The sequence below is a fragment of the Hippoglossus stenolepis genome, chromosome 14 (assembly GCF_022539355.2).
Source record: "Hippoglossus stenolepis isolate QCI-W04-F060 chromosome 14, HSTE1.2, whole genome shotgun sequence".
NCBI classification, from domain to species: Eukaryota; Metazoa; Chordata; class Actinopteri; order Pleuronectiformes; family Pleuronectidae; genus Hippoglossus; species Hippoglossus stenolepis.
In genome coordinates, this window is record NC_061496.1 from 9,258,178 (window position 1) to 9,276,235 (window position 18,058).

The window sequence follows — 18,058 nt, forward strand, 5'->3', positions numbered from 1 at the left end:
CTGAAGCTGTGTAAACTCAAACAACTATGAATACACAAAATAAAACAATGACACTGAGACAGCTACACACAGGCCTGTTTTAAACACTGCAGTGGATTCAGTGCTGCTGATTTGTTGGATTCTTGATTTTACACAGGTTGAAACAAATCCTTAAATTTCTTTTGGGAGAGCTTTGCAGCATGTTCATCACTGCAAGTTACAACACAAAGTGTAAAGGTGAAGCAAGTAGCGGAGGTGTGAATGTGCATGAGTTCATTTGAATGATTTAAGTAAAGAATTTATGCCCTCAAAACTTTCATTGGAAGAAAGTTTTAATAACAGGCCACGTTTGTGCCATGATTAAAACATATATTTATAATCATGCATTGTGATTTGCCTTCTTTGTTGATTTTCATTTGTAATACATATATTATATATTGTGACTAATTGTTTTTTTAATGTTCTTCAATGTTTTGTGGATCACTTCTAATCCATCAGTAGAGCAAATGTTTAATTTCTTTTCCTGTAAAGTTGAAAGAGTAAAGTTTCTGTAATGATGCAGCTAAATTCATTCATGTTCATTATTAATACTTTATAAAAGTATTATAGGTTTATTAACCCTTATTAAAGCTTGGTGGTAACAGGTTATAAACTTTAACCAAACTCTTTGGATACAGACAGAAGGAGACGAGCAGTAGAAACTTTGGCACTTGACACAAACCCACATGTCTCAGTGTGTTCACATATGACTCATATCGGGTGAGCAGAGTCTGGAGGAGCCTCTATCTTTACTCACAGACCCCCTGACAAGCTGCCACGAACATTACGCGAAGCTGCGATGACGCCACCAACGCTGTCAGATGAGACATGAAACGGAAACGGCACGACAGAAAACGTCTATTTCCCTTTTTCTCTGCCCCTTTCCTTCCATCCATCCTGTCAGGCTGCTGCTGGGTGGTTCGGTGGAGACATCCCTCCCCTCTGCGCGTAAACAGCCTCCGTGTGGTTCATTACTGGAAAGCCAAGGGGATGAGTCTTGCAGAGAAGATAACCCGGCTGGCATCTGATCCACTGTCACAGGGGGGTGAAAAGGAAATGCGCTCCCTAATCCTCGCAGACCAGAGGAAATGTCTCCGATAAACGCGAGCCTGTGGATGGTTGTGGCGATGGAGAGCGCGGACTTTACGCACGGATCCCTTTCCGGTAACGAGACGCCGGCGCAGCATTCACAAGCGGCCCCTGTCGAGACAGCGATGGCTTTGCCCATTTTCATGTTTGCAGGAGGCGCCATTGGGAATTTGATCGCAATAATCGTCCTGTCGGTGTCTAAACAGGAGAAGAAGTCCTCCGCCTTCTACACGCTGCTGTGCGGGCTGGCGGTGACGGACCTGCTGGGCACCTGCCTGGCCAGCCCGCTCACCATCGCCAACTACCTGGACCCGCTTGTGCTCGAACACGAGCACGTCTGCGAGTTTCAGTCCTTCCTGCTGCTGTTCTTCGGTTTGACAGGGCTGAGCATCATCTGCGCCATGGCGGCGGAGCGGTACCTGGCCATCTGCTGCCCCTACACCTACCAGCGCTGGGGGGTGGACAGACACTTTGCGCAGAGGTTCCTCTTCTTCATCTACATCAGTCACATCTTCTTCTGCTGCCTCCCGATGATGGGCATGGTGCGGAGCAAGCTGCAGTCCTCCAAAACCTGGTGCTTCATCGACTGGGAGACGCAGAACCAGGTGGCCGCCGCCTACACCATCCTGTACGGCGTGGTGAGCCTGCTGCTCATCCTGGGCACCATCGTGCTGAATCTGGCGGTGTGCGGGGCGCTGCTGCTGATGAGCCAGAGGACCGTGCAGCGGCCCACGTCCAGAGCCAGCGTCCGGCAGAGGTGGAAGGCTCTGTCCTCGGCCGCAGAGACGCAGATGATGGCGGTGCTGGTGATGACCTCCGCGGTGGTTCTGGCCTGTTCAGCTCCGCTGGTGGTGAGTCAGTCAATTAACCAATTAGTCTGCACTGAATGGGGAATTTATTGCATGTCCAATTTATCAGCAGCGACTGAGGCACAGGGAGGCTGTTCAATGTGCAGGAGTTTAAAATGGCATTAAAAAGCCCAACTCAAATTAGACAGAACTTGAGTCAATTTACTTCCCACCACTGATCAATCTTTATATTAACCTGCCAACATACTGTATCACCACAGCAGCCCGTTATTTATCATTACAGAGATAAAGAGTGGGGTCACTTGCTTGGTTACACATCAATCCTTCAGTTCAGAAAGAAAAGACACAGGGTGTTCAGATTTAAAAAGTGAACTGAAAAAAGAGGGCATGAAACTAAAGTAGAACTTGTATCTGATACTGTATCTATTATCTCAATGTTTGAGCAGATTTATGACCTTTTCTTTCTCTGTGTATGTGATATCAGAGCTTTGACCTAGTTACAGCATCGCTTTCGTATACGCCCCTCATATTGTTATAGCAGGGACTTGCTAAGTCATTTCATGAATGTAATGTCCATTGGTTTTAAATGTGTGGGTGATTATGGCCTTGATAACAGAAATCTGAGGGCTCACAAGATGATTTGAGAGACAGGAGAAAATTGAAAAACGACTTCCTCCTCAAGAAAAGGGTTTTGTTCTGTCTATTAATCCCATTTCCCCTGATGATTACTTGGTAGAAACACAGTCAGACATTAAAGCTCTGAGAGGGGATCACATGTAGTTGCTCCAACATCAAGTCCATTACTGGATGAGTCGATTGACATATAATGAATCAGTAGCTATTTCTATAATCGTGTAATAACAAAAAGTCTATTCTGGTCAGAAAGTCATTCGTCAGCTTTTTTTTCTACTAATTTCATTTTACACTTTAGGAAAATTGTGAGGTTTTTGATCTACTGGTAAATCTCGCCGTCTTCATTGTCGATCCCCGAACTCTCTGGACTCACTGTCTGTCGTCGCGCTGCAGATCAGCTGTGTGTCGGTTGTCTGTTTTTCACACGCGCTGTGTGTCCGTTACTGGCGGTGGAGCTGCAGGTTTATCTCCTGCATTTCCTTCAAGAACAAGGTGAAGGTGAAACGCTGGAGTGCTTTTACTTTGAAACGGGTTCAGATAAGTGTTGTAATTGTGTTCGCAGCAGAATAAACAGAGAAAATTATCTTTCACCTGAGTTTAAATGTTTATCTGATGAATTTATGTCACAAACAAATGGTTGCAACACTTTCTGTATGCCTTTTCAAAATAAAAGAACTTCAGCGTTTCCCTTGATGGAATCCATTCCCTTGTTTAAAAGTTTTTCTTTATTGTGAAATATTTGCAGGAGCGGAAGATACACGGCTTCATACTGTGTAGTACTGGTACTTATTTGAGTACAAGGGACTTCTTTCATACAGGGCAATAATAGTATTTGTGGCCATATTCAAATCAAAGCCTATATGTAAAAACATTGGGCTGCAGAAGCAGCTCCTCTGCAGAACATGTTGTGGAATTGAGAAGCCATTGTAAATATGTATTGATATTAATTTTAATATTGTGCAGTGAATAGAAAAAGTTGCACAACTGCCCTTCTTTGTGTATATTTATTTCTTGTACATTCAGCCTTTAACAGAAATTGCAAAAAATAATAAGTGTGACCCTCCTAAGTGTGTTTTTTGGAAGATATCAGGGTGGTAGATCTCCGTTTATGTTTGGAATTAAAAAGTGATCTTGGGCTCGAAAAGGTTGGTGACCACTGCTGTAGAGCTAAGGAGTTATACAATTGTGCACTTTACTGAATCAGGAATTGTTCATGGATGTCAGACATAAATTGACCCCTCTGTGTAAATGAGGCCCCCTGCATGGCCCCTTACCTAGAAAAATCCAAGATCCGCCAGTGAATTCTTCATATGAAGTTTAGGAATGATTATCTGTGTTTTATTTTAATTGGGAAACCAAATACAATGAAACAAAAGGACTAAAATTCTGTTTATATCTGACCATGTTATTTACACGATGAAGATCTGAGCTGTAACTTGTTTTTCTCCTTCAGGTCCGAGTGTTCGCAAACCGCTTCATGCTGATGAGTCCAGGTCAGTCCAAAGCTGACCTGGCAGCCATTAGGATCGCCTCTGTCAACCCCATCCTGGACCCCTGGATCTACATCCTCCTCAGAAGGTCTCTGTTCCGACGGCTGCTCAGTTTATCCAGACGAGGCAGCAGCACACGCAGCAACGCCTCGTCGACGCCACAGAGGAATCTGTTTTATCCTGCTATCATGAGGGACAACCACGTGTTCACCCAGCTCATGTGCAGCGCAAACATCATCACTCAGCTCCCTGCCACTGTCAAGTTCACTCCCTACGACACGGAGAGCCTCCAACCGACTTCAAACACTGCAGACTGAGGACACGGCCAACATCTGTGAATGTTTGCTGCTCGATGCCGGCGACTCGGTTTCAGAGCTGTCACGTGTGAGATGGAAACACAGTGACGACTTTGTGGCTCACAGCTGGACGGAGGCCCTCAGAGCTCCTGTTGGATTATTTATTCGACAGAAACAGAGGCCGGCGCTGACTTCATCTCTGCAGACGTCTCCTGCAGAGACTGATGAGAAAAACTCAGCTGAGACTTTCTTTTCTAACTTTGACTTGTCGTCCACCCTCTCCTCGTTCCACCATGTTCTACAGCTGCAGGTAGATGGACAGCTCATCTCATCTGGAGCCAGTTCTCATGTGGCCTGTGGCTCTTTGGAGGTCCAGAGTTAAAAGTCATGTGCTCATACAATCAGTGCATGAACATGGTAAGAGTCTGTGTTAACCAGAAACTGAGTGAGACCCATCACAAGTGTTTTTATGAGATGTGACTTTGGGAAAACTCCTCAGGAGAAACACTGAGCTGAATAAAGACTTGACCGTGTGATGATGACGTCTGTTTGCAGTAAAGATTCTTATTTGCAATAAAACTCAGACCGAGTTTGTCTTAATCTCTTTTACTTATTAACCACAACTCCTGGTGATCTGGTCCAAGTTGAGGTTTGTCAGTTATTAAATTCTTTCCAGGAATTTTCGTAAACTATTTGAAATCAAACAGGGATTTACCGACTCCTTAAAAAGGCGTTTAGAAAAATACACTCAGAGAGCATAAGTCCACCTGTAGGCCCAACAGCTCCCATATGAACACATTTACATTCACTAGATTCAGGTTTTTTTTGTTTGGATCTGCACCAAGTTTCAAACGCTCCCGAATTTCATCTAGATCAGTGAATTATTTTCTGAGAAATCAACAAAAAATTTGACATTTGACATGTCTATCAAAGGTGGGGATGACTGACGATCCAGACACGATCCAGATTTTTCTTACATGTCTAAACTGCATGCTGACATTTACTACACTTCACATATCCTTATACTGCATTTTCTGTTTTGGGCCTCTAGGGGACATTGACTTATTTCCTGTCTAGCAAACACAAATCAACATTTCATCATTGTGTTTCTGACAGTCACTTTCAGGGTGCGTCACTCTCTCAATTCCTGAGAAAAGAGGTTTATGAAATCGCTATCTTTTTCCTACAAAACTTGTGTAATGTTTCTCAAGAGGGCAAACATGACAGCACATGTCAAGAAAAACAGAATAAATTAGTTTATTCTTTTTGTCTTCAGTGTCCATTGTTAACGGAGTTAAGCTAAAATGTCGTCTGGACTTAGAACACCTACAAAAAGTATCACTGTTTGTATTTTGTCTGGACAGAAGAAACCTGTTGGACTATAAACAGCGCACACAAATGAAAGACAGATTCCTGGCTCAGGAATCCACCGTCTACACCAGAAGCCCCAGAATATTGGCAGTGGCCCTCAGAGTTTAATTCATCATCAGACGACAGCTGATGGGCTCCGAGATTGTTATCGTAGATATATTTTGTATTTACTTGAAATTACTTCTGTGCTTTTACTTAATCACCATTAAAGAGACATTAAAACATTCAGTATTCCATGATGCATTTATTCCCCCCCCGCCCAACATTTAAAAATAGCAATTACTAAACATAAGACGAGACTGTGCTGAGCTGCACTTCTGTACAACATGTTCATACCGTGACACCATAAATAAAAATCTATAAACATCGGTTAAGAAAAGTTCTCTCTCAAGATCCATTAAAGACGCACAAAAATAATAATTATACAACTTTTACAAAGTGTCGTCCTCTTTGTCCACTCGTCTACATTTACATCCCAGTAAGAGGCTTTTTCAGCAGAGAGCCGGCGTCCAAATCAAGAGTTCAAGTCAGGAGGAAATTCATAAACTACAACATGTCTCCCACATGTTGAAGTTTATAAATTTGACGTCTTGTCGACCTGTGAACGGAGCGTCCGCGCTGCATCAGCATCAGAGGTGACGCTCTTGCTTTCGGAAGCACGAGGACGGACATGAAGAAAACAAAGGAAGAGTCTAAAACAGGAGCTGCAGGAGCGACAAAATGTCCAAATGCTGTTTGCACCATAATTCCTTTCTTTCAATGCATCAAAATGACCACTGGCTTTAGTTGCTGCTTCATTCAAAGCACAACGTTTTGGGAAATGAGTGCAAACTCTGAGATGCAGGTTACACATAAACATTACATTACTACAACATGAAATTATAGTTTTCATTTGGCTGAATGTTATTTGTCAAAGTGATATGTGCAGATTTTTGCTGAATCAACTCACAATCATTGACATTTAAAATTCCAACAGATTGTGTTTTGTCCAGGAGAGCATGATATGTCACATTTCACCTGGTTTGCTATGGAGATGAAGTACGAGACTCGTCACAACACGCGTCTGTACTGAAATGTCTTGATTACTGGTCAATTTGAGTTGATGCAACACGATGTAACTTCAACTGAGCAACAGCGCCCTCTGCAGCCTTATGTGGTGATTAGAGAGAAACCCAAAGCCTGCATCGTCTCTCTTACTGAACTAAAACACAATGGTGGATATTACCCATGATCCCAGAAGAGCTGCTGCTGTAACAAATATTCAGAACTCTGTTCAGGATTCATTATAGTTCGAGTTTCTTCATTGCATATTGTAGCAAAATGCTGGTTTTTAAATGACTTCTAAGGCTTTTTAATTGATCCACAGTTCAGCTTTAATCTGATTTTGACAATTGAAGTTGAATTGAAATGACAATCGATTCCTCTTTCAACTCTGTTTCAGTTCTCAACAACTCGTCAGCTGCTGAACGCCCCACTCTGTAAATTTGTCTGTTGTTTTAAGGATATTTCTGCTCATACGTTTAAATTGAATACAGTGCAACAGTCGCAAAGTGCACATCTGTCAACACAAAGAGCTACAGCAGCAGCCTGAACATTAAATGTATCATTGTGTCAGGGCTGTGTAAACCCACATTTCACTACTCAGGTGTTCGCACTTTTCGGTCAGTCAGTGTAAAACGGACAACTTCACGATTTCTTTAAAACAGGACCTGACATTTGGTTTTCTATCAAAGCATTTCAGATTTCTCTCCTTTCTGTAGAAAAACCACCGCAGCTTTGTAATCCCAACACCCCAAAAACAGCATCAGCAGTTACAGGTAATTTCCTCTGCGAATCCAAACAAGAAGTGAAAGTCCCAAAGACTAACAGAATCGTCTCAGAGGCCCAGAACGCAAAAATCCCAGAGAGATCTGTGCAGGATCAGTTTGGGACTAAATACTGTGACAGTGTTTTAAAACTATCGGAGAAGGCAAACACAGTAAACTTTAACAAAAAGAAAAAAGCCATATTAATAAAATATAACTGCACTATGAATTAGGGACTAAAAAAACAAGCTTGCTGGCTACAAATGGCACTTAAAAAAGTAATGTGGTGTTTTCACCAAAACTATACAACGCTGATTTCAAAGTTAAGTTACAGAGGAAAAAAATAAAACCCTTATATTGCTGCAGTGAGATGCTCAGAGTGCATTAGAGACAACAGAAGAAATCATGCTTGGGAGAAAATGTGACAGATTCCTAAATGAAATAGTTCAAGCAGTTAGAAAAAGGCTTTTCAAACATAAATGCTTATCAATTATCAATAATGATAATCAAGCCTCAGGTCCACCTAAAATTATAGCTGAAACTTTAATTGCACAAAGCAAACCTCTGATTTCATGCACGTGTCATTGTAAATCAAAGTCTGTCGCTTTACGTTAAACAGCGAGACTGTGAACCCACATGACAGATGGTCATTGTCTGCATCACACATGTAGTTGTTTCATGATGTGTAAACTTGACATGAACCCCTGTTAAAAAACAAGAAACATGATGGAGCAGCTTTGGTTCAGGCTGAAAAAATTATAATAAATCGCCAGGCAGGAGGAAAAAGATTTCACTGCCTGAGAAGCTTCACAGATCAAAAAATACTAATGATCAATCAAATAAACACTATTCATTGGTTTAAATCAATTCATTTTTACATCCTTTACATTTTACATGGTTAGACGCCTAAGAAAGGTGAATCACGAGTATTCTGCAATATGCATATAAGGATGCTTTGTTTTGATCAATCAAATATAAATTTTTACTTTTTACATTAATGGTCCATGAAAACAAACATTTAGTTCCTTGTTAGCATGAAGGAAACTTCAGTGAGAGGCCACCGACTGTTAGAGCAACAGAAACTGTCTCACTGCATTTGTCTCAATTCAAAGACAGGGACACTGCATGTTAGGACTGGGCGATAAAACGATAATAACAATTATCACAATAAAATTTCCATAATAGCAAAATAACAAAAGTCCAATATATATAGGAGGTGAAATAACAGGTAATTGATCAACCGCAGATTTATAAAATGTTTTGCTGTTTATGAAGTGTTTGTCATTCTTGGCTCATAAAGTAGTTTTAAAAAATCCTTCTTTGAACTTGAAATAAATTATTTATCGTCAGATTTATCGTGATAATTATTGATATGTATTGATATGAAAGTTTGTATCTTGACCAAGAATGCATGTTCAAATTTCATCAGAAACGTCTCTAATAGTTACCCAGGAGATTCAGTTTTCATCTGCATGTGTCTGTTTGTCTGTTTGCTACCAGGATGACACACCAGAGTACAGGACGGATTTCCAAGAACACTTGGTGGAAGGATGTAGCATGAAAGAAGAAAGAATTGAGTAAATTTTGATCCAGGAATATTTTTCAGGTTTTTCTCAAGAAATAATTAATGGTTCTTGATGAAAATATAAAGACATATTTAGGGAACTTATATCTATAAGTGTGCGCAATTTGGTGCTGCTGGACTGAATTTAAGGGGTCTTGGCGGAGGTATGCGCCTAATTGTTGAAATATTTCAGCCTGATCCAAAGCGCTAAACTGACATCGCATCCAACTTTTCTTAGGTGACCATCCACTTAAAATCCTTCACATTCCCCAAACAAATCCCATCTGCCTCTGGAGACTTTGGACAAATTAAATACTTAGTTTCTCCTCACATCATGACAAATGCCTCATGAAGAAAAAGGACAATCTTTAACGTGAAATACATAAAATCAAATCATTATGATCCACTGAAATATTACAGCTGACATCTTTTCCTCTGACAAAAAACAAATAAAACACTGTATGGCTGTTTGTGAAAACAAAACTCTAACATTTCCAAACAGTGAGGGGTAAATCCCTGATCAACCACCGTTCAAATTCATCTGCCTGGATCACATGGATTCATTTTTTAACCAAAATGTCTGAAAATGTCCGATACGAGTTTGGTTCTTTCTCAAACTATCCCATACAGTGAGAACTAAATAATAAACAGGCAAAATGAAGCTGTCAGGAAGTGAAGTTTAGACAGGGAGGAGCATGGGAGAGGTCAGGTCACTGGGCCATCAACACCAACTCTTTCCTTCCTCGTTCAGAACAAACGGCACTTGCCTTCACTTTCAAGTGTGAAGCGGGGCAGAGATGACCCGCTGCTGCGGTGGGGGCGGGGCCGGCTATACAGAGTGATGTCTATGACAGCGACCCGGCGCGAGCACAGACTCCTGTGTTACACCACGTACTGCTGGTTGCTGCTGACGTTTGTCGTGTGGGTCTGCCGGCTGTACTGAAAGTGGTCAGTCAGCACGTTGTTCCAGTTGTGCTGCTGCTGCTGTTCTGAGCCGTGGGAGAAAGGCACTGACCCGTTGGCCTGGATCTTTTCCAGCGCCGGGTTGTCAAAGGACGTCAGGTCCTGCTTGGAGCTCGGGAGCAGCTTCTTCTCCTTGTTTGCGTCGTACTTGGCCTGTTAGCAGAGGAGAAGAGAAAATAGATTTTTGATAACTGTGTCTTAGTAGTTGGACTCCTGGCAGTGCACTGAGGCTGCCAACCAAATAGCTTGGCTGGGTCAAATTCAAGAGGATAAATTATGTGCACCTTAACTTCACAATTTACTGAGTGAATGACGTTGAAAGACGTTTATAGACCTCTTTACCGCAACATTACAAACTATCAAGGTTTTCAGGGACTCACCTTATTGTAGAGGAAGACCCCAACTATGGCCGTCATCATACCACAGATGTTAGTAAGGCTGACTGGGTTGCGCAACATTAGCAGTGATATGCTGATGACCATGATCCTCTTGGTGGCGTTGGCGACGGCGTAGCTGAGCGGGCTGACGAGGTTGAGCACGCTGAATGCAATGACGTTCTGGGCGAAGTTGCAGAAGCCACTAATGAGGAGGAGGCAAAATGTACCAGTCCATCCTGAGATGTCTGACTGAGGCAAGAAAAAACACGACAACGTGATGCTTTTTGAGGGAACTTGATTTTTGATTCAAACAATTGCTGTGCATAACGGCAAAATATAAACAAATTATTCTTTCTTTCTATTATTTAATTGAACAATTTGATGATTAATGAGAAACACACGTCATCATACGACGTGTATGATCACGATACAGATGTCAGACCCATTCTGGAGCAGTTACTGCAACTCACCATTTCTCCGTTAACAAGAAACACAGAGAGATCCACCAGAACCCAGGTGGGCAGCATGAAGATCACGGCATTAAAGCCCAGGATGTTGAGAAGCCTCAGGTGGTGGACCCGTGTGTCGCGCAGCACCTTAAAAAAAAACCGGTTGAGTCACACAGATTATGTAATGTCCTTGTTAACACGACCACTTCTCCTTTCTCACAGCGTTTCAAACACCTCCACACTCAGCAGGTTATCAGTTTCACGCGTTTCACATCAACAAGAAGTGACATTTCAATTAGCCTCCTCCCTCCAGGGATCATGCGGCACATACCGGCAGGTGGATGGTTTACCTTTTTGGAGAAGATGTTCTGCATAGAGAAGCAGAGCGTGGCAGCCAGAGCACTGATTAATCCTGAAACATGAAAGGACATCTCAGTCGCCGTGGCCAGCAGCACTCCACCAATGATGGGGATGAGTGATGTGTACACCTACAACAAGGAGCACACAGAGCGAGAGGCCAGAGTCAGGAAAGGAAAGAAAGACAATCATCACTTCAGTACTTTATTCAAGGGACTACAATTTAATTTTCTGCTTCAGGCAATCTGCAATCCCAACCTGTAGTCCAGGACCCAAACTCATTAATCCACACAATAATATAAAGGCAACTATCTTGATTTGCTTGTTTTTGTTAGATTAAAAAAGGCACTATATGCACGTTTCTGCTATTGCTACAAACATTAGCATTAACTTTTGCTAAAACGCTGAGAGTTCTACAACAAACTTTTACATCAAAACCAGTTGGGACATTGACCACTATAGATTAAAAAGGCTTCATGTGAAGTGTTCCTAAAATTTTGATTTCACAAGAGTGGAACCGACTGACTGACAACCTGAAACCATAAAGCATCCACAGCTGTCCCTGGTGTGACAAACAGGCTCTTTCCCAACTGTCTTTTTTTGTTTGGTTACGATCGGTCAGGATGCAGTACAAGGAAGCAGTATAGTTCAGGTAATAACTATTCAAACATGACTCAGTTAACGTTAACGTCATAATCTTAAATCAACAAATAAAGAATGTTAGTTAATCCTTTTAGTGCCAATTTTGTTCTTTAAACACTTCAACAGTAACTGGAAAGTGCTCCTTCCTTTTTGTGTTGTTTCTATTTTGGCAGAGCCCTAGATGTCTGACCCATTTCAGGTGCCCTGAATCATTGAGAAATTCATCCTGAAGAGTTTCTGCGCTCTAAAGGAAAAGTTGCAGGACGATAGGAATGTTACGATTAAGTCACATATTAGTGCTTGTAAGACACAAACCCAGGTTATATTTTATTAAAGAAAACCATTACAGTTGTAATGTTCACTTATTGTTGACACAGTTTAAGAGATGTTAATTAGATTATTTATTAGCATTGAAGTCATGGAAGCAGTGTTGTCCCGGACTAGGTTTTATTAGAGCAGCCACAAGTCAGCAAATAATCTACTAGAAAATGATAAAAAGAAAATCACCATACAATTGTTTGGATAATCGATTAATTGTTTTTAATTAGAGATTTTTCAGGCAAAATTTGTTTGTTTTTTATTGTTGTTTAACAGATTAAATTCAGTCTTATGTGCTGTGTTGCTTCCCTTCCTCCTAGACTTAAACTGGGTTGTAACAGTGAGGAACTGTGTTTTTAAAACAGATTAATCAATAATGCAAATACTCACTTAGTCCTACATCATACTGACGTGTTAAATTTGCATTTACTCATTTAGTACACTTTACTCGAGAATTACATACAACAGTTTCTAATTTCCTGCGTCCTCAGTGTCTATAAATGGGAAGTACAAAACCCACAACTATGAACGTCCGCAATAATACACATATAATCTGACTTACAAAAACATCATCAGCTTCTCACAGATAGACATTGTGACAGGGTTGTTGTATTAAACTGCATTAGGTTATAAAGGTGGTAATAAAGTTAATTCAAGTATTTATTTGGTCTCCAGACATCTTGACTCGCCACGGAGGGAAAAATACAGGTTGTCCCAGTAAGATATGTGAGCCAGTAAATATTATATGACACCTTTGCTTTACCTACTGTAACACATCCAAATATCTGCCAAGGAAAGGCCTGTGAGACAGTCTCATGTGTTTCATAAAACTTAGGGTTTCTCGGTACAGTAAAGTACTGTACAGTGTGGCCTGCTCCTCCTCAAACAGGATCTCAGTAACATATTATCAAAGCCTACATTCCCCGTCTGTGGCCGGTCTGAATACTCAGCTGCTGGCTGCAAAGTAAACATGACAAGCTGACGTGAGACTGCAGAAATCTCCTGCTCCTGCTGCCTCAAATCCTGGTTCTTTAATAGTAAGTAGAAGCAGACAGTGAATTCTGGTTTGAATTTCTCCAATACAACACAGCTGCAAAGTGAATATTATGAAAGATAATTACATTATTAGATTGTAAAACTAATATCATTTAATAGTCGGATACAGTAGCTGTGCGTGAAGAAAACAGTCTTGCCTGCTTTTCAGTTTTCTATAGTAAGGTATTTAGTTTGGTTTATAAGCGGTTTTCTAGGCTAATTTGAGACTATGTCAGGTTTGACTTTGTATACTTAGTTAAGCAATACTTCACAGCGTTACCACAACCAGAAGTCAAGAAAATAAAGTGATGAATTTTGGTTGGTTTTCCTAACCTTCTATGAAAGAGTTGATTACTTTTGGATTTTGAAGCAACAGGCTGACCAAACAAGCCCTGAAAGTTGTGATGGACATTTATACCTATTTTCTCCATTTTATAAACAAAACAGTCGAACAGAGAAAATAATTGGCAAATGAGTTTATATCGGAAATTTAGTTGTAAAAAAAGTTTTTAAAATTGAAGTGAAGTTTTTTTTTTATCATAGAAACATGGAGCCTGATTCACAAGATTCACAGTGACAATAACTTCAGGATGAACTTAAAGCAACACTATAAAACTTGTTTTTAACTTTAAAATGGCAACTTCAAAATAAGGTAGTCATCTACTCTGACTTGAAATATGGAGAATGGTGCCACTTTCATTCCCACCCTAAACGTCTGTTCTTGCTCTATGTAACTTTGGTGACCAGATTCGATCTCCTGTGAAAAGTGTGTAACTGACCAATAGTCGCAGCTTAAACTTTCAGAAATAAGGTCCAGCAAGTTCAAGGGTGATGCTGAACTGTAGATTAGTTGAAAAGACTTAGAAGTCATTAATAAACACAGATTGGTGCATTTGTCACCGCTGCAGCTCTTCTGGTTCAGGAAGCTGGGGATCATGGGTAGTATCCACCATTCAGTTGTGTTTCAAATAAGTGAGTGGTACTACAAAGTAAGAGCTTCGGTCAAGACATTGATAGGCTTTGTTTTTTCTCTAGGTGAAAACCACTTAGACATGGAGGCAAACAGAATTAATCCCCAAATGCGGCTGCAGAGGGCGCAGTATAAGTTACTTTTAAGTTACTATCACTTTGACTCAAGTTGATTTGCCAGTTCACCTAAAATAAATCCCTCCCACAGCTTTTTATTAAAGCTCACAAGCTTATATCAAAGTATTTCACAACCATCACATGACGCTTCCTGTAATCCACACGCAACTCTGCCATCCGGTGACTGCACACCTTTACACCAAGCGTGAAAGAACATGTATGAACCCTATTGGCTCCTAATATTAAAAGTAGTGACAGAATTTGGGGATTTACCGGGTGAATGTGGCCGACTTGTGGAAAATAAATTTAGTTTCCCGTCCCTCACCTCCACCCGAGCACCGAGCACCTGATCATAGTCGGGGACAAAAGCCCCTACAGATGGCCGTAACATGAGATGCAGCACAGGCGCAGTACAGTGCCACATCACCACTGCTCTAACACTTGAGGAACAGGCTGCGATAGAGCGGGCCTTGTGTCTTGTTTGCTGTATCAAACCTACTCACCTTTGTGGTTTGCTTCTCTTTCATGAAAATTCTTGATAACAGCACAACCCATATTGGCATTGTGGCTTTGACTGTGAAGGAAACACAAACAGAAAAGAGACGTCAGCAACAACAACGACTAACAGAAACAAGTAGAGCTTAAAAGACTGAAGTTTGGACTATAAATGCTCTGGTGTTCTACCCAGACCCACGCCCCTGTCAAACACTAAACTTGTGTCACTCTGATAGTAAACATGCCTTTGTTATATTGCACCATTTATTCACTGACTGACGTACTATTACAGCGAGTTTACTCTGGTGTGTCACTAACAATGACAGACTTTTACAGTCGTGATAGCCTGGTTTTGTTTTCAAATGATGGACACTTATTTTAAAAGGTTTAAATAGAAAACTAACATCCACAAGGAGCCTAAATGAAGTTCTGATTCACTGCAGGGCTGTTGTATTCGACTTGCAGGTGGAGACCGGCAGTTAATGACAGAACAAAATTCAGACTTAATTGACAAGGCAGCAATGGCTCTTAAAATGGGTCCAAAGATCATGAAGGATATTTAATGTGGTGCAGAGGAAGTCGGACAAGATTTGACTTCAAAATAGACTCTTTCTGAAATTAACTCTACAATATATGGAGTATATGGTCTGGAAATTGTATGGAGTTTGTCTTTAAGAACGCAGGCGGAGATTCTACGGGTCAGACGCATTCACAGCAGAATCTCCAGAGCGTTCAGGTGGCGGGTGGAGCCTGGAACAGAGCATTGAGGGTCCAAGGAAATCAGTGTTTTCATTTACAGCACATCAACAGTGGTGAAATTATTAATTAATTATGTAGTTTAACAACAGAACTGCAACAAATCCCACTTTCATGTTGGCTAAAATTGTTTGATGAAAACTTTTCCGAAGTTGTGATTGTGAAATGAAATAAAGTTTTACCAAGTCCTAATGTTTTAACAAGCTTGTTTTTAAAGACAGTTTTCTGTCATCTGACAGAAGAAGCAAATAATCACGTGAGAATATCAGTAATTTGTACTGAAATTGACCATTTCTGTATATTATGCACTTTAAGTGTTGTATACTTTGGTACTAATACTTCTGCACCTGTAACTATCTACATTTCTAGTACATGACTTTTGAGTATTCTGCATTACTACTATATGTAGATGTGTATGCATTCACATACTCTACAATAGCACCTACATACATGTGTATAACACATACGCAACTTATTACATTACTCATTTAATAGTTGCACTCTTCCACACCTTGTCTAACACATTAGCATGTACATGATTGTGTTTCACTAGTGTGTATCTATTACATTTGGTTTTACTCTAACCCACTGGCTCATAATATTCAAATAAAGTTAATTTATCTTTTGCAGCTTTGTTGAGGATCTTCCTGCACAGTTTAAGACACTGAGTGTAAATATAGTGGGTCATAGGAGTCCAGAGGCAGATCTATTGTTAACACGAACATACTTCTAGTTAAACTTCACTGTATTATTGTTGAAGTAAAATAAACGAGTCCTTCTTCTGTCTCGAACACTGAAACTGAAAGCTACTCTCATGTGAGGGCTGCAGCTATAGTTAGAAGTTTGGCTAATTCAATTCCTATGAGAACACTTGGTTTTATTTAGGAGAAGAATCTCAGACACGAGGAGCGGACTGAAGTGTGTTGGTCTCCGATGAAAGTTGGAGGAACACAGAGCAGCATCAGTCCGGGACCCTCCCCCCTCACCTACTAACGTTAGCTAGCTAGCTCCCCGCAGCCGCTCCGCTACTCTCCAGGGCTGCTTACAACGGGTAAATGTGGAGCCAGGAGGCCGCTGCTAGGTGGACTAGTCTGCCCGTTCACGACGCCGACAGTTCCCGGGGCCCACAAGCGGGTTAACTGCCGGTGCCGCCGAGTTGTCCCCGGCGCTAGCCACGAAGCTAACATCAGCTGACGACACACACAGAGCTACAGCGGAGGAGCCGCTCCGGGTGGCCTCACGTTTACCCAGAAACATGCACATAAATCGGCTTTACTCACCCGTGTGTGCGTATGAAACCGGTACCTTCCATATGCTGAAGTGCGCCGACACGGATGCAAAGTATTTCCCGAAGGCTAAAGGCAAGATGTACCACCGGTAGTACCTGCTCGGCAGTTCTGTTTTGGGGACTCCCCATGCCCGCAAGAGCGGCGGGAGGAAGACGACGATGGAGATGATGTGGAACAGAGACACGGTGACCGGGTACGGGAACGAGTTCAGGATGATTTTGTTGATGACGTTGCCCCCCGAGCTGACCGTGTACCAGCACGCACACAGAGAAGCTATCCGGATCCCTTCCTTGACCGGGGTCCGCTCCACCGCAGCCATCTTCCAGCGCGGAGTGACGAGGCACCGGCGGAGAGTGAGTGTCTGCACTGGGGGAGGGAAGCGCTGCTCGGCCTCAAGCTGCCGTCAGTGCACCCACCACCGGAAGTGACACCGTTTCTGGCCACAGCCTTCGAAATAATACACTCAGAGACGTGTTTGTAAAAGTTAAAGTCTAAATCAGGGGTCAGCAACCTAAGGCACGCGTGCAATCATTGGCACGCGGCGTCATAATCATTGGCACACAGGCGATTTCTTATTAAAGAAAAGTTCAAAGGTTTCTGCGTCACGCGGCCTGTATTATTTAGCTTGACTGATGTTAACACCTCCCAGCCACTAGGTGCCAGTAATGCACCTAGGATGCCAATCTGGCTGGATGCCAATCGCCATTAAATAATAATAATAAGAAGCCGTGCAGCCGTTCAGGTGTACTGGTGATGGCATGCCCGCTAGCTAAAGAAAACAAAGACACGGGCATTTCAGCCCTCGTGGGCAGAAGACTGTGGCTTTGTTTTTCATAAGGACCGTGCTGTGTGCACGTTGTGTTTTGAAAATGTTGTTTGCCGAACGTCCAGTGTTAAGCGCCACTTTGAGACAAGGCACGAAATAAGTTTCAAGTTAAGTTTCAAAGATCAGGCAGACAAGGGAGAATCAATCAAACGTGCAGTGTCCAGGTATGAGAAGCAACTCTCTCAAAGTCTTTGCCGCTGCCAAAAACCATGCGACTGAAGCAAGCTTTCGCAAATCTGAATACGAGTGTGGTTGGTGGGGTTAATGACAAACTTATTATTGCAATCATAATGAGATAAACATGTTTCTTTAAAGTGTTGCTCTATATATAGCCAATATGGCTGGAATAAAATGACATGTCTGTTGGAAATATTAATGTGGTTCAATAAT

General features: G+C 41.7%; 2 protein-coding genes across 2 annotated transcripts; one reads left to right on the forward strand and one right to left on the reverse strand.

Moving 5' to 3' along the window:
* The first annotated feature begins 808 nt into the window (after positions 1–808).
* Positions 809–4,914, forward strand: LOC118120842 (prostaglandin E2 receptor EP4 subtype-like). The gene is made up of 2 exons (XM_035176223.1): positions 809–1,958; positions 4,003–4,914. The coding sequence occupies exons 1-2, from the start codon at positions 1,107–1,109 to the stop codon at positions 4,354–4,356; spliced, it is 1,206 nt and encodes a 401-aa protein (XP_035032114.1). The 5' UTR covers positions 809–1,106; the 3' UTR covers positions 4,357–4,914.
* Positions 4,915–5,930: 1,016 nt separating this feature from the next.
* slc35e1 (solute carrier family 35 member E1) lies at positions 5,931–17,230 on the reverse strand. The gene is made up of 6 exons (XM_035176224.2): positions 16,834–17,230; positions 14,806–14,876; positions 11,215–11,352; positions 10,886–11,011; positions 10,419–10,664; positions 5,931–10,191 (listed from the first exon to the last, which is right to left on the reverse strand). Exons 1-6 carry the CDS (start codon positions 17,159–17,161, stop codon positions 9,958–9,960), a joined length of 1,143 nt encoding a protein of 380 aa, XP_035032115.1. The 5' UTR covers positions 17,162–17,230; the 3' UTR covers positions 5,931–9,957.
* Positions 17,231–18,058: the final 828 nt, after the last annotated feature.